At 37.5% G+C, this 17866-nt stretch overlaps 1 protein-coding gene across 1 annotated transcript; it reads left to right on the top strand.

Moving 5' to 3' along the window:
• Positions 1-268: 268 nt before the first annotated feature.
• On the top strand, positions 269-2547 carry LOC134797919 (filaggrin-2-like). The gene is made up of 3 exons (XM_063770263.1): positions 269-441; positions 1024-1366; positions 1899-2547. Exons 1-3 carry the CDS (start codon positions 433-435, stop codon positions 2420-2422), a joined length of 876 nt encoding a protein of 291 aa, XP_063626333.1. The 5' UTR covers positions 269-432; the 3' UTR covers positions 2423-2547.
• Positions 2548-17866: the final 15319 nt, after the last annotated feature.

Below are 17866 nucleotides of genomic sequence, written 5' to 3'. Positions count from 1 at the left end.
AGAAATATCATCTATGAAAATTTTAAGTCTAGCTATCATGGTTCATGAGTTACAACCTGGTGACAGACAGACGGACGGACGGACAGACGGACAGACGGATAGACTGAGAGACGGACAGACGGACAGATGGACAGACGGACAGAGCGGAGTCTTAGTAATAGGGTCCCGTTTTTACCCTTTAAGGACGGAACCCTAAAAATTTGTAATAGGGTCCCGTTTTTACCCTTTAGGTACGGAACCCTATAAAAAACTATAGCAACTAATTACTCAGCATGCATATCATAAGTCGAATATGGTCGTTTATCTTCTATAAAGTTAAAGCGTGACGTCACGTGCGGGATTAGGATCAGATGTGGTATATAATGGGTCAGTGAGCTCAGAGCATCACAGTTCAAGTCGTGCCTTCCTTTGGTCGTTCACTCCTATCCAAAAATGAAGCTGGTAAATTTAGATTTTTGTTTTTGACTAGATTTAATTTTTAGTTCTGCTATGTGGTTTAGTTTTGCAATATTTGTGGCATTGTTGAAGCTTTTGGAATTTTTGTAGTCGAATAATTTTTGGTATTCCAATTTATTTTGCTGAGAAGATTTAGTTGAAAGTGTTTAAATATTTGCCGTTTAATTATTAGCCATTTACGCTTTACCAAATTTTGTTTAACCATACCAATTGATCATACATTTTTAGACTAATGTTTTAAATGATTTCACAAAGTCACATAACGATAACACAATAATAACTTAATTAGTCAAATTAATACTTTGCCTCGCTTTTGATAACCTCCTGATTAGCCAGCGTTCGTGTAAATGCACTTTCAAATGATGATCAAGTTTAAAATATCTACAGAACGCTGGTATTCAGTAGGTTAAAGATAGGTAAGACATTTAAACTTACCACTAGACCTTGGTTTCTTTTTTAGATCCAGGCGTCAATCCCACCCGTCGGTAACAGTCAGCAGGTGACCACCCCACCTGGTAAAGTTAACGTAACGTATGTAAGAATGTATGAGTGTTTGTCTTTTTCCAGTTCATTCTTGCCGCCCTCATCGCCGTCAGCTCCGCGGCTCGCCTGGAGCATCTGGAGCAGGAGCGAGGGCTTAAAGAGTACCTTCCTCCAGTTCAGTCTGGGCAGGGCCAGTTTGGTCAGCAGAGCTTTGGTCAGAGTTTCGGCGGCCATGGATCTAACGACTTTGCCTCTCAGGGGTCGAACAGTCTTGACGCTGGTGCTGCTGGCTTCGGATCTGCTCCTCAAGGATTGAGGGCTAGCGCTGCTGGTGCCCGTGGTTTCTCCTCGTTCGATGCTGCCCGCTCCAACCAGTACCTGCCTCCGGACCATGGTCCTTCTGGCAGCCACGGTGCTCATGGACAAGGTGAGTTTTAACATATAACATTGACACTCTTTATTGTGTTCTCTATTAGATAGGCAATCTGATGCACGTATATAGATATAATCTTGCAAAAAAAGTAGAATAGCAATAATGACATTCATAAATATACATAAATATTTGGAGACAATCTTACACAGATCGACCTAACCCCAAACTAAGGAAATTTTGTACTGTGGGCACTAGGCGACGATATACTTACCTTACATACTTAGATAAGCACTATACTATTTAGTTAACATCCACACCTCGGGAACCAATATTCGTGATAAACACACAAATAAATGAGCGTACCGGGATTCAAACCCGGAATCTCCCGCTTCGTAGGCAGAATCACTACCGACTAGACTAGGAGTCCGTGATTTATAAATTTTATCATTTCCATTGTGCACATGTTTCATCTAATTTATTGACATAAGTTACTTCAACAGTTCAATATATATCCTTATCAAACCCTAGCTACCTTTCTATTATATTTATTTGTAGACCATAGTATTATTCTATATTTTCTTTTCAGATGCTTTCGGAGCCTCCAGCAACCAGTTCGGTTCCCAGTCGCAGTACGGTCAGAACAACAAGTTTGGCGCCCAGGGCTCCAGCAGCTTCGGATCTCAAGGCTTTGGTTCTCATGGTTCTCATGGATCCCAAGGATCCCATGGTGCCCATGGATCAGGCTTTGGATCTCAGAGCTCTAATGGCTTCGGCGCTCAAGGCTCCAGCTTCGGCTCTCAAGGCTCCCAAGGCTTTGGATCCCAAGGCTCCCATGGCTTTGGATCCCAAGGCTCCCAAAGCTTTGGATCCCAAGGCTCCCAAGGTTTTGGATCTCAAGGCTCCCAAGGCTTTGGATCCCATGGCTCCCAAGGCTCCCAAGGCTCAAAAGGCTTCGGATCCCAAGGCTCCGGCTTCGGATCCCAAAGCTCCAGCTTCGGATCCCAGGGTGCTCGTGGCCAACAGAACCTCCGCCAATACCTTGCGCCTAAGACCTCTCACGACAACATCCCTCAGCAGCCTTTCGACCCGGAGTCTGGCTACATCTACTAAATTCTTCTAGTGACTTTAGTCATTGTCTAAGTCAAGATTCTTGTAATTAATTCACTGTATTAGTCAAACATTGTGTTCTAATAATGCTCATTGTAAAAATATTCAAAGACAATAAAATATTGTAATGTATCTTGATTTTATTTTGACCTATTAACGCCATGTGAGTGTCATGTTTAGTAATAAATCCCAGTCAACATTTTTATTACTACACGCTATCATTGCTGCTGGTTTTAGTTTTTTCAGACGATTTGAAATGATGAAGTGCAAAATGTGCAAGAAAGATAGACAATTTCAAAAGCATGTGTTAGTAAAGTATCACAAAAATTGCAGGTTATGGTTGGTTTGGAAGTTATTCTAGACTAATTTAATACAACGTTAAGCACATATTAAATTATAATATTAAGCTAATTTAATTATTTATATTCGCGAATATCACCAGTGTAACCTGTGCCTAAAAGTAAGCAAAATAAAGTTATGATATTATGATCAGATATCGTAAATTTTATAGCATTTTCGGTGCAGCGGAGTGGTGTTAACGGAATTGGTATAAACAATTTCAACCCTAATGATTAATTAGCGTTAATTACGTTAATATTAAGCTTAATTTACCATTTGAGTTGGAATTATCTAAGTATACCAATTCCGTTAAATGCTATGAAATGTACGATGTCTGGTTATGATTAACTATGTACCTAACTAAATGCAGTCAAGTAGTATTTAGATGTCAAATATATTATTATCTACGTTTACACTTTTGTATCATTGCTGCTTTGTAATAAGACAAAAAATTTAAAAATATAATTAATTGATGTGGACTACACATGACTAAGTATATTGAGTCCAGACATCGTAAATTTTATAGCATTTTTGGTGCAGCGGAGTGGTGTTAACGGAATTGGTATAGATAATTCCAACTGAAATGGTAAATTAAGGTTAATATTAACGTAATTAATGCTAATTAATCATTAGGGTTGAAATTGTTTATACCAATTCCGTTAACACCACTCCGCTGCACCGAAAATGCTATAAAATTTACAATGTCTGTACATTACAGTAGCCTTTAAATCAACGGTTTTACTGTTTTGATTAATAAATGAAAATTAGACTAATGTGCCAGTAAGCGCTATTATAGATGGTCAAGCAAATCTTGTCAGTAGAAAAAGGCGCGAAATTCAAATTTTCTATGAGACGATATCCCTTCGCGCCACTGACTTAATATTAGAAATAGACACACAGAGCGGAATAAAAATGTCAACAAAATGTGGATCAGAATGACATTAGCTGCAAATTTGCATTGATGATAAAAACGCTTACGTAAATTTTGAGTCAAGATAAATGTTTTGTACGGAAAAGAACTTACTGTCGTAAGCATTAAGTGTCAAATTTGTAAACATTATTACCAACACTGTTAAAACTTTAAGTCCGATGGCACTAAACGTAACTTCACCTTTGTATTTACGTCAAACAACGTCAAACGAGAATAATGAACGAATGGAGTCCCTTTGGTACATTTTAATAGGTATTACTGTACAGAAAAACCGAAGTAATAAATGAAACAAATTTGATTTGATCGGGAGTTCAAATAAAATTAATTCATGGTAACAACCCGTGTAAGTTATCATAAAATAAATTTATAAATTTATTATATTTTCCTTGAAATAAATTCAACTTATTAAATAACTGTGTATTTTAGATCTACATAATACTCTTCGCACTTTCGTTCTTTGCAATATAGTGCACGGGGACATTCAGGTCGCTACTGGTACTGATTGGTTATGGTCTTTATCAAAAAAATCCTGTGGTTGTCACTGTGTTCAGACAGGTTTAACATTTACAGTTAGTCGATGTAAGCCCTTATTGATCGTGTATAAACAGGGAAATGCGCCGAACACACAAGTGCCGTTTTGCCTTGTTTAAAACTGCATCACCCCTATCTCTTGCTATAATAGCAGTCCACTCTGCACGTCGCATAGGTTTTCTTGGAAATCTTGAATTTAAACATAATATTATATCTTACGAATTCCATATAAAAATAAAAAAGTATTGGCCTCACATCGACTCATTAGATTTTTGTTCCTTCACATCCCTTCTTTGGTACTAACAAAATAATTTATTCAAAATCATGAAATTACCACCAGATTACATAAATTATGTAATGCTATCCAAAGAACTAACCGAAAGAAATACATTCCATGCTTTTTCCTCGTTTTATCATTGTTGTTTTTGCATATTTTTACGACCATTTTACGACATTGTTGACAACTTCACATTTGAGCGGTCCATACAAGACTAAACGAAAAAGTAACGCGTGATCTGTTTTAACGTTACTTTTGCGGGGCCATTTTTTGCGGCTGATTGGGTATCCAGTTCTTATTCTATATCAATGCTTCGCGCCTACATTTTTCAAATTTGCCGCCTTTTTCTACTGACAAGATCTGCTTGACCAACTATAGCACCTGCAGGTTCCGTCACTAGTGTAAACTCGGGGTTAACCGGTTAAACCTGAAGTTACCATGGTTACCAGTACAATTTGACACTGGGTTAACGATTAACCTCGGGTTTATGGCTAATACTGGCTGACGCAGGGTTTAACATAAATAACCCTTTACAGTAGGTACATAATGGTGCACTATACGTGCGTGTGTTGAAAATGTATAGGGTATGTAGTGTAAAACGTTGTACAATTCACGTGCGAAAAGATAATTCGCAACTCGTGTCGATTTAAAACACAACCTTCGATCGTGTTTTAATTTATCGGCACTCGTTGTATTGTCCATCTTAAAATAAAACTTAATATGAAACCTAAAACGTATTAATAATTAAATCGTGACTACGATGTGTTATCACTATTGGATCAATAAAAATGTATAGTCTATACCAATTTTATTACCAAATAAATTAGTAACTTACATATAATTAATGACTTGTTCCTATTGGCATTGCCGTAATTATAGAACATTGTCTTATTGGGCTATTATCTTAATTTTTTAGTTCCAACCTTGCCTCCCCCCTATGATTTGATATTTACCATTTGCTTTTCGGTGAAGGAAAACATCGTGTGGAAGCCGGACTAATCCTAATAAGGCCTAGTTTCCCCTCTGAGTTCGAAGGTCAGATGGCAGTCGCTTTTGTAAAAATTATAGTGCCTACGTCAATTCTTGGGATTAGTTGCCAAGCCGACCCCAGGCTTCCATGAGCCGTGGAAAAATGCCGGGATAACGCGAGGAAGATGAGAATGAGTCTGATAGTGATAATAATAGTACTACCGTACAGAAAGGACACTTCCTACAAAACCGAAGTTTGACAGTGATTCAGGGGCTAATCATGATATCCCTTTCTCTAACTTATGGCACTATCCCTTTCTCTATTACTATTCAGCGTTTCAGGGTCTATTTAGGGTTGTCAAAATTCAAGTAATTAGCTTATTTGTGGTCGTGCACGCAAAGGGACCTCAAGTTGTGCTAACCCTAATAATTGCTCGGAGCAATGCTAAGCCGAACGGAGCCGAATTTGCCTGAAGTGAGAAGTGTCTCGCCACTGCTCCCGCACGAATTTCACTCCATTCCGCATGCCATAATCAGCGCGAGCGATCTTTGAGGTCGTATCAAAGTAAAATCAAAACAGTATCAGTTGTTAAATTTGAATAGGGCTGCAGGATTGGTACTGAGTTTACTATTACTCCTTCATAACGCAGAGGGGATATATTTTCCACCATATTTTGAACTTTATTTCAAAGTGGTAAGGTTTAATTTTGGATAAATCCTGACACCCTTATGCCTTATAAAGGGTTAACTTTATGGATGTGCTAATAGCTCTAAATAAAATAACTAAGATAATTTTTACAATATTTTATTGTTTATGAACATTATTAGAACACAATATTTTAGAGTTAGACCAAGAAGAGTCTGCAGAGATTTTGATAGCCCACGCAGTGCAAGTGATATTTTAAACGTCAAACTTCTATGACACACATAATAACACTCGCACTGCGTGGGCTATCAAAATCGCTGCAGACTTTTCTTGGTCTAGCTCTAATAGTACATACAGTGAATTAATTACAGACAAGAATCCTGACTTAGAAAGTGAAAAGACTCGAGTCACTCATAGTAGATGTAGCCAAACTTGGGGTCAAAAGCTTGCTGAGGGATGTTGTCGTGAGAGGTCTTAAGGGGCCCACTGATTAACAGTGCGCCGGACGGTATCGGCCTGTCAGAACAAAATGTTGATAGTTCCGAACAACTGACAGGCCGATACCGTCCGGCGGACTGTTAGTCAGTGGGCCCCTTTAGGAGCCAGGTATTGGCCGAGGTTCTGTTGGCTCCGAGCGCCCTGAGACCTGACTCTGGAAAAAATGCCTATATCTTTTGGAATTTTATACAGATCCGCGGGCGACGGCAGCTGTATATACACAAGGATATAGTTTATTGATCAGAATGACTTTTAGTTCAAATCGATAACATTCCAGGTCTGTAGGGACCTTTAAAGTCAGGACATGGTACGGGAAAATGTAGGTCGTGCCGCAAATTTGGCTTTCTCAATACGGGAAGTATATTCACTCGTAAAGCACTGGCAGTAAGTTCGGGTTTTGCGCTGCCGCACCGAATGTGTTAAAACATATATCCACAAACGGAAGTACCTAAGGAATACTTTATTAATACAGCTTATAAATGGTCACTTAAATTACCCGCCCAATAGACAATTAGAATCACGTAACACGAATTAACCTTAAAGTTTAGTACAAAAGAACGATTATGAAGCAGATCACGGTCGGGTGAAGGGCGTGGTCACGCGCATATGACGTCACTGTCAGTATGGCAACCAAAGCGATATGACCTAGGTATTTGCAAAATTTTTAATTTTAAGCAGTGGCGTAGCTACTTAGCTAGGGGGGGACGGGGGCATCTATAAAAATTCGTAAAACTGTGGCAAAATCGATGTTGCTGCCTGAATTGCTTAGTTTTGAGCTAAGATTGTCCGCAAATTCATTCCTGAAAGTGAAAACATTCCAAACGTTCGTAAACAATGTTAAATATATAAAATGTTGCTCCTAAAGTAGTTCCATATAACACGTGAACTAAAAAAATCGCGAATGCCATAATGTTTAACAAAAAACTATTAATGTGTCTTCCCATCAGCAACAGGTGTTAGTTTTTAGAAAAACTGTATGAAAAAACAAAAGTTGTTAAGAAAATTGGCCGTGTCTATACATTGTATGATGATTGATGAGTTAATGATATAGTAATTATCGACGGGTGTTGTTCCAAGTGCGACACATGCAGGAGACCAGGGCTCAGAGAAACCAACAATATACCTATTGTTCCATCTTCCTCTCTGATAGGCGGAAGATTCTGGGGCCTGTCAGAGAGGAAGATGAAACTTGGTGGCGAAGGAAAAATAGGGAGCTAGAGGAGCTGGTTGCGATGCCCAATACAATTGGCGAGATCAAAGCCACACGACTCCGCTGGCTTGGTCACCTGGAGAGGATGGGCGAGGATCGTGCTGTGAGAAGAGAGTATGTGGGGCACCCGGGCGGACGGCGTCTGGGCGTCCTAGATACCGCTGGAGTGACGAAGCCCAAAATGACCTGTCCGCCCTCGGAATACCCAACTGGCGCGAAGTGGCGCAGAATAGGGTAGAGTGGCGCTCTCTTGTGTCAGAGGCCAAGATCCTCTTTGGGTCACTGAGCCAGTGATGTATGTATACCTATTGAACTTTAAGAAGTTTAAGAGGATACATCGCGGCCGCGAGTAATTTATCTCATAAGGCTACCAAAATTTATGCACACCTCTTGGGATGGACCCAAGTCAGACAGAATAGGTAAGGTAAACGTACTAATGCTCGACATGCTAATGCCCAATAGATGACACCTTGCTGTCACCTCTATTGACAATGACTTAAGTTTCAAGATGACATGTACTGGGACCGCGTCGAGCACCAGTACGTTTACCTTACACGCATTTAGAACCAAATGTCAAATTAAAACGATTTCCAGCTTGCTGGGAATTAATTCCTGAAAACGCTATTTTTGGATCTAATTTCATTGGCTGATATCTAGTAAAGTTTGTTTAAGGGGCCGGTATATGACGTTTTCGATTTAGACCTCACTTTGTAACCATAATTTGTTCAATAAATGTTTGATAATTGCATTAAATTACACGTAAATTTATTCACGAAGAAACCGTGTACCGACTCTTTATGCCATTATATTTTTAATTTGCTGTTATTCTCTACAAATCGACACTAAAAGTATCAAAAAATCAAAATATGGAGTTCCGTTTGAGACAGAAGCAAAACAATTTTGTCTTTGACAGTAATTTAATTATTGTATGATTTTGGAAGCTAGATAATTCAGCTACCAATTTATTATAGATTTATATTTTTACTCACAAAGACAACACAGAAATTCAATCTCAAATGTAAACTTTCGAACAATTTCCATACATTGACGACATCACTCAAAATTCTTCTTCAAGTCAGATGCCCGTTGGGGCTACACCGGAGCACACGTGTACTTCTTCAAATGAAAATGACAGCTTGATTTTCTTGCTTTTGACAATTATATTGACATTAAATCATATACGCACACGAGAAAGCATACCAGTAGATAAAATGTATTTCAAAAAATAGGGTAAATAAATATCAGCTCGCGTCTCATTTAAATTTCATTTGCTGTTATTTACGGGTCATTATTGTTGAAAACCGCAGTAAACTATCTTAAAATAATACGATTACAGTCGAATTTAAGTATTATCTTCCTTCAAAACTCGCTAAAAATGAAAAAAGTTTAAAGACTCATCTTTACTGATTGGGATCAATTTTTATTATGCTGGTATCATTTTGCGTCATTTTAAAAACGTATTTGACTTCTGTATGTCAATGAATTTTGATGACAACTGTAATCTTGTATTATATTATAGAACTTTTATACTAAAATATTGCCTATTAACAGGAAGAGTTATGTAATTCGTATAAGTAATACCTGAAAGTCTTGTAACTAGATCTGTAATACCATGGATTGCGACGAATAAATTATTATGATTATGCCGTTCGTTCCGTCTATATGTATAATGCGTGTACGTGCTGTTCTCTGAAAATCTTCAAGAAAAAATAAAGGCTAGACCAGCACTAAGTACTAGCAAGTTTTTGCGGCTTTGGAGACCGAGATGAAGCTTACAGGCCAATAGCGTTGTGGCCTGGTTATTGTTATGTATACCTATGTATCGAATGTTTTATAAATTTACTATAAAAAGCAATGTTTTATTTCGATTAGGTCTACATTTTGTGCATATTGCATATCTGAAGTATTTTCGTATTAAACTTGAAACTTTCGTTGAAACTAAATAAAATAATTATTCCAAATGTACAGTCACCTGCAATTTATGTTACACAACGAAGGCCGCAAAAATATCTGACAAGATCTTATTTGTAGAACCATAAGAGCATGTCACATATTTTTGCGACCTTCGAAGAGTAGGTACCGTCATTACTCATTATCATCAACTTTGCCCGCTTTTTAGGGTTCCGTACCCAAAGGGTAAAACGGGACCCTATTACTAAGACTTCGCTGTCCGTCCGTCCGTCCGTCCGTCCGTCCGTCTGTCACCAGGCTGTATCTCACGAACCGTGATAGCTAGACAGTTGAAATTTTCACAGATGATGTATTTCTGTTGCCGCTATAACAACAAATACTAAAAACAGAATAAAATAAAGATTTTAAATGGGGCTCCCATACAACAAACGTGATTTTTGACCAAAGTTAAGCAACGTCGGGAGTGGTCAGTACTTGGATGGGTGACCGTTTTTTTTTTGCTTTTTTTTTTGTTTTTTTTTATATGGTACGGAACCCTTTGTGCGCGAGTCCGACTCGCACTTGCCCGATTTTTTTTTTAAACACGAATTTCTCAAAAAAAATCACATCATATGACTTTTTTTGCTCAGCACGTCCATTGTGATCAAACGCATCAGTTTATGTGAAGAAAACATTTTTTTATCGTGTTTTTACCCATTTTTTTGCGTTTTAGAGGGCGCGCAAATAAAAAAATATCCGGGGTTTTCGCCAAGATTGCCCACGTCAATTTGGTATTCAAATACAGCTCGTATATATGATGATGATGTCTAAGGATCACTTAAAGGTTTTGGGCAATCCTACCATTCCCTGTTAATAACTTAGCGATAAGTGTAAAAACTTTTAAATAAATTTGCTGGGCAATGTTGCCTACCCGTTTTTGCCCATTTCCAAATAAGGCTCGCCTAAGCATTTTACAAAGGCTAGGGTTGTCACTTTTGAGAAAATCTGTTACAATAGTTTAATGACCAAAAATATGATTTTTGTTGTGTTTTCATTCGTTAACGGGATAAAACATCTAAATAAAGGATAATAAGATAAATTAAATACAGTATATACTTATAAACTTATTTTAGTGTACAAACATAACCTTCTTTTACTTGCGAAGTTGGGTAAATTAGATGAAAGTGACAACCCTAATCCGTTTTTGGTGGTGGGCAATGTTGGTATGGATGCCAAATTACCGGATTACTTTGCCCACCGCTAAAACTTTTGTGTATTTAGGCCTTATTAGTTTAAATCTCAATAGACATAATCTATGCTTCATGTGTTATAACTGAAACCCGGAAATATTTGTCAAAGGGTTCTCAATTTTTTCTACTTGCATTCATTATTTATCAATTTTTTGCCCGCCGAAATATACCCTATATTAGACAACTCGCTCAAACTCAAAATTCCCAAGTCAAGTTATGTACAAGTTTGCACCAATTTTCTACTAAAAACAGCAGGGTGGCCATAACTATTATCAATTTTTCTACATTAACGAATTTGTTTAAAATTGTCGTTTTGGGCAAAGTTTCCCTGGAGGCAAAGTTGGCGCTAATGACGTAACATATTATTGCAGGTACTGTACATAAATGTTTCGGTGATTTTGAGATTATTTTCCAAGTTAGTTTACTAACAATCAAGTTATGCAGATACCGATTTCGTGAACGTATAAGTAGTAAGGTACCGCTATTGTTTAGCGATACCGATTATTTTTGAAGGTAAAACTATACCGGTTGAAATATAAAGATATTAAAATTACAGCAGGGACAATCATTTTTTATAGGTGTACCTAAACCATCATTGGCCGAGCGTTAGCAAAGGTCTCCGTTTCAGCTTGGGCAAAAATGCTTTTGTATGTTCTCCTTTGCAGATCACATTTCTCAACTGATTCTCGTGAAAATTTGTAAGCAGGTTCGATAGAACTATTCTGTTTCGCTTTATCCGCCAAAATGGAATTGCCACCCTGCTGAAACTTTATTTATTTAAATTCCTATTGAATGGATTTTGCACCTTATGAAAAACCGTATAGAGTAGTAAATAACATTTTACATCTGACTTAATGACATCTTGTTTTATTCGCTTTAATTGTACAAAACGCGTATCTCGACAAAGCAATATTAGGTAGTAAAACAGTCAACAATCAAATGAATTAAATAGGTACGTCACGTGTGACATGAACAGACAAGGAAAGCAAGATTAAATGCATTGTTTCTCTTTCATCTTTAAATGGAATGCTTTTACCCTCAAAGGAGGCTAGTGGTCAATACTAAACTAAAAGTCCAATCTTAAAAAAACATGATGGGTCACTGACCTGTCCCAGTAAAGTGAGGTAGTGTGCGTGAAGTGCGCTTGTGTGTGAAATGGGGTAAATTGACAGAATCTGATATTTTACCCACCGCTACCGTCGCCTTAACACTATGGCACGACATGAAACCCTCGCAATGCTTAAGATTTCACTCGTTGTTCAATTTTCCAATATTTCACTGGCTCAAATGCCTCGGATTGTTATCCGATATAATTGTAATAATTGTAAAACAAATCGTCGTATTTAAATGAAAGGTGCGCAAGAAATCGTATGTTGGATGTGATTTTTCGCGCGCAAGCAATGAGAATACACCATGTTTTGACGTAGTCTAGCTTCGAATACTAGAAATACACTAGACTGAGCAAGAGTAGACTTTATTTCGTTGCAAGAAGGCTTAGCAATGGTCAATTAACTGAGTTGACGATACATGGGGGCTTAGTTGATTGGTCTACGTTTTTGTGAATTATGTATCATATAGATAGGTACATATGGGCTTTTATGGTGGTGATCATAAACGAGAATTTATTGCGAATTGTGTATAGTGCGAGTCCAAAAACCGGTCAAAAAAAATTATATAATTTTTATTTCTTACACGTGTTTAACAAACCGGCATTGGCCCACAAACCCACAGAAAGCTCAATTGGGCTTATGTTATTGACGCCTATAGAATTATAGCAGTCTTCGAGTTCATAGCCTCCTAAGGCCCAGCCATACAAATGAAAAACCCAAAATTTGCCATTGAAGTTTAGAACCTATAGTACAGGGAATGGAGTTCATTTTTATTTGTTTGAAAACGAAACAAAACGAAAGCGAAACAAAAGAAATGCAACTCTGTTACTCAACTGAATATGGTTTAAATTTCATCGAACTGAAGAAATACTCTAGGTAGGACCGTGGGCCTTGGGAGGATAAATATGTACCTATACATTTTTTCACCTTATTGCAATACGAAAGAAATGTATACATATTTATAAACTCGGCTGTACCTAGATAAAAATTAAAAACTTAACATCCACAACTCTCGTAAAGTGGGTTAAAATGTCCTATTTTCAGGATAAATGGATCTGATCTGACATTTCTACCAAAAACGTCACTTTTGACACTGCGAGGCCATATCCATATCTAATCCAGATCTAATTCTTAACCTGTTATGAAAATCATAATACGCCTGTTACTGTAAAACAACATCATCTGACATCGCCATACAAAATACCTTTGTAGCCTGAGAACTACTCTATATCCCACTAGTACCATCTTTACTAAACATAATATTATTAACATGGTGAATCTTAATCCATTGACATAAAGTCCACGATAAGTTAAGTCTACACGTAGTATCATCACCGCCAAAGCCACATTTTAATAACCAATTTGAACCTTAATCCAATGGCATAAAGTGCACGGTTTGCCGTTTGTATTATGTACGTTCACTACGGCCAAGACCTTGGTCGACAGGGAAAGTGATCATCGTTGCAAATGTGTAACAAAATAATAATTGAGAGTGTTACCAGATGTGAAGAAAATACTGACATGTCATGAGATTTTAGGGTTCCGTACCCAAAGGGTAAAAACGGGACCCTATTACTAAGATTTCACTGTCCGTCTGTGTGTCCGTCTGTCTGTCACCAGGCTGTATCTCATGAACCGTGATAGCTAGGCAGTTGAAATTTTCACAGATAATGGATTTCTGTTGCCGCTATAACAACAAATACCAAAAACAGAATAAAATAAATACATAATATTTATGTGGGGCTCCCATACAACAAACCCTTCGTACGCGAGTCAGACACGAACTTGGCCGGTTTTTAGGGTTCCGTACCCAAAGGGTAAAACGGGACCCTATTACTAAGACTTCGCTGTCCGTCCGTCCGTCCGTCTGTCACCAGGCTGTATCTCACGAACCGTGATAGCTAGACAGTTGAAATTTTCACAGATGATGTATTTCTGTTGCCGCTATAACAACAAATACTAAAAACAGAATAAAATAAAGATTTAAGTGGGGCTCCCATACAACAAACGTGATTTTTGACCAAAGTTAAGCAACGTCGGGCGTGGTCAGTACTTGGATGGGTGACCGTTTTCTTTTTGCATTTTTTTCCGTTTTTTTTTTTGCATTATGGTACGGAACCCTTCGTGCGCGAGTCCGACTCGCACTTGCCCGGTTTTTTTTATTAAATTAAATAAAACCCATTATACTTACACATTTCTAAGACTAGTGAAATGAAATTCGAAAAATTATTTATTTGTATAAAAAGGTATTCCTTCAAAAATTATAATTACCAACTTCATGCGACTCGTAGAAAAAAAATTGGACGAATTACAGATTATCTACATTTTTAATCGGTACCCCTTAGTGTAAATATTGGATAGCGAGAAGTGACGTACGCGTTTGCGTTAAAAAAGTGTCATTTTGTATGGGATTTTGAGTTTCCAAAACGTCCCGTTTGGCGCGCTGTTCAAAATCCCATATAAAAATAGACGTAACGCTAACGCGAACGCTATCGAATGAAACTTACGGGGTCCCTTTGTTTCCCATATTAAAGTCGTAAGTCATAATGTGTAGTTTGTCATATTATCATTAGTCCTAAAACTGAAACCGTTAACTTTTCAGGATTTTCGTAATCCTATAGATAGGTTAGGTTAGGTTAGGTTTGTTTTATGGCAATCCTGAAAAGTTACGCGTTTCTGAGAAAAACAAATTATGACTAACGAAAATTCGGACAAACAATACAACAACAAAATTTGGTAAAAAGCTGCGTAGTTACCTCGTAAATCGCGTATAGTAATTGTTGAGCATAATTAGTAATGATAGATGTAAACTATTTTGTAATATAATAGAGTAGAGACTGCACGATCCCACAGTCAAACCGTGTAAACTGTTTTGTGGGACACTGTACTTGTATAAGCTGTATATTTTCATGTAAATAAATAAATAAATAATTATGACTTAAAACTTTTTGGGAAACAATAGAGACCCGAAATTTACTCTAGTGGTTCTGGCAACATTTTACTAACACATTAGCAATAAAGTGACCTGTACGGTTACCATCAGTTTCTCACTGACATAAACGCCGTCGAGAACGTAATTTACTTTCTATACATCCCGTTTGCACTAATATGCGAGTGCGAGCGAGATGTATAGAAAGTAAATTACGTTCTCGACGGCGTTTATGTCAGTGACAAACTGATGGTAACCGTACTGCTGACATTTATTACTCTTACCTTGGAGATTCGAGCGAGTGTGACCTTGGCAGTGAAAGCAGGGTGCTTGTTTGTAACACAGTTTACTTCTCGCGGTTTAGGGCGATTATACAACTGTTACTGATGTTATGAAATCGATTGTAATTGTAAGTTTATTTAAGTTTCAGGTAGATGGTAGATACAATAAAAAGAAAAATAAACTAGCTTATTGTAATTTAGATATAAATAGTTGTAAATATGAAATACTGCGATTGACATCGTCAGGTGACAAGCAAAACTCACTAATTACGTGCTGTAATTAAATAAATGTTAAACAAAGGAATCTCCTTTGTGATTTTTTTAAATCAATTTATCGGTTTTATTTGTACCAAACAAGCCTGTAATTGAATTCTGTGGACATCCTTATATTTAGACTACACGATTTTAAATTTTCAATACGATAAATAATTAGTTGTTTAGTTTAGGTACTAGTTTGGCGCTAGCGCCACTTGCACCATCCCACTAACCCGGGGTTAACCGGTTAAACCTGGAGATACCATGGTTACCAGTACAATTTGACACTGGGTTAACGGTTTAACCGGTTAATCCCGGGTTAGTGGGACGGTGCAAGTAGCGCACTAAATTACATGGTGTGATATACCGGGTGTGGCCTGTAACATGAGCAAAAAATTGAACTGTAAGCTGTACTCCTCATACCTCGGAGTAAATATCTATGGAGTAGAGACGCGCACTAATTTCTATCTGAAAAATTCTGTCGTTTTTGGCGCGGGGGACGAGGTAACGCACACAAATAATGTTAACACTAATGCATTTTTAGCATGCGTCGCTACACACGCACACGACAAAATTATCAAACACTAGCAAAAACTATATTCACACAAGTACAAGAACAAACACAGACAACCCTGTCCGTGAACGAGATGACGTCAGTTCTAAGTAAACCTAGATAGTGCGAGGGACGCGCCGATAATATTGTCGATATTTTATTGACAATTAATTTTAATTTCTGCTTTTATCAATTATAATAATATTACAATATCAAGTCTTTCTACCAGCATTTTACTAACTTTCAATTTTTGTATTGTTTTTAGATGTTGTTCTAATAGTTTGTCAATTTGTTTAGGGCGAATCTTGCAAGCTGATATAGAATGATTTTTTATTATCAGTTCATTAGTTAATATTTTACATGTTGGTTTACTTCTGAAAGCAATGCAATATACTATTGAGCATGCAGATCTGATGACAGAGATGGAACGCGGCCATAGGATGTCATTTAAGGGATATTGAGTAGGGGATAATTAGTATATATATCGGCGGTAGATCGTAAAATCGGGCATATCGAGATATTCCTAGGCATATCATGAAACTTCCCCATTTAATAATCTGCCTTTTGCATTTTTTGCCACTGCTAGTGCTGCATTCTATGTGGCATTTGGAGCAGAATGCGTAGGTGCTAGGTAGGTTCTAAAATCATACGCTACCCAAACACGTACTATAAGTAGGCTGTCAAGCCATTTCAATGGTTATCATTTGCTAAAATGTAGGACATCCTACTTATTCGATATGCCTAAATGTTGAGGTTTGCACGGTATGGCTGGTGATCACTAGTCAGAACATGACATACCGGCGTTTCACGATCTGCTTAGGAATATCACACCTTGAAGTTAGCACGATATGGCTGGTGGTCACTAGGCAGATCATAATCTGCCTAGGAATATCACTTCTTGAGGTTTGTACGATATGGCTGGTGTTCGCTAGGCATCATGACCATCTGTATATTATTCATTATGTTTATATCGATTTTACCGATATTGGTTTTTATAGTGTCCCATCACTAATATTGGTACGGTGATACCAGAGTAATAAATTAAAAGTGCCTATTTATGGAAAGTGACAGCCGTAAATACCTTAAATTAATAAAATATTTGACATGTTAAATAAAAATATATAGCTGGTCAAGCAAATCTTGTCAGTAAAAAAGGCGCGAAATTCAAATTTTCTATGGGACGATATCCCTTCCCGCCTACATTTTTCAAATTTGCCGCCTTTTTCTACTGACAAGATCTGCTTGACCAGCTATATGTAGAAACTAAAGAAAAAATTAATTTTCAAAAAATAGTCTATCGGTAATTTTACGTTATTTAGGGGTTGTGCACAAATCACGCGAGATGTTTTCGACTACTTTTTGATCCCCCGTCCCCCTTTTCTTTATTCTTATAGATCTATTTATTTGATTAAATAGATTAGGTTGATATGAAACTAAGGTGTTATATAAAAATAATGTGTTACATAAATTATATAACAAAAAGCAACGCAAATAGGGCGTATTACTGCAATGTTCTGCCGCCAGAGTGTAGCACTAAGCTAGCTAGTAAATTTTCTCTTTTCTCTTTATCGCTCAAATATGCAATAGTGATAGAGATAGAGAGGTTAGATAACGAAATTTAATATTTCTTGTTCCGCGGCGGACCCCCAGATTGTGATGGATTGTGGTAGTCGCGCCCCCTAGGGGCTGTCCATAAATTACGTCATCGATTTTTGACCCCCCCCCCCCCCCCTATAATCATCCAAAAATCATGCTTCAAATGACCCCATTTCCTCCTAC

This window comes from Cydia splendana, chromosome 16 (genome assembly GCF_910591565.1).
Source record: "Cydia splendana chromosome 16, ilCydSple1.2, whole genome shotgun sequence".
NCBI lineage: Eukaryota > Metazoa > Arthropoda > Insecta > Lepidoptera > Tortricidae > Cydia > Cydia splendana.
Note: the sequence above shows the minus strand (reverse complement) of the source record. Positions and strands in the feature narration are given on the sequence as shown.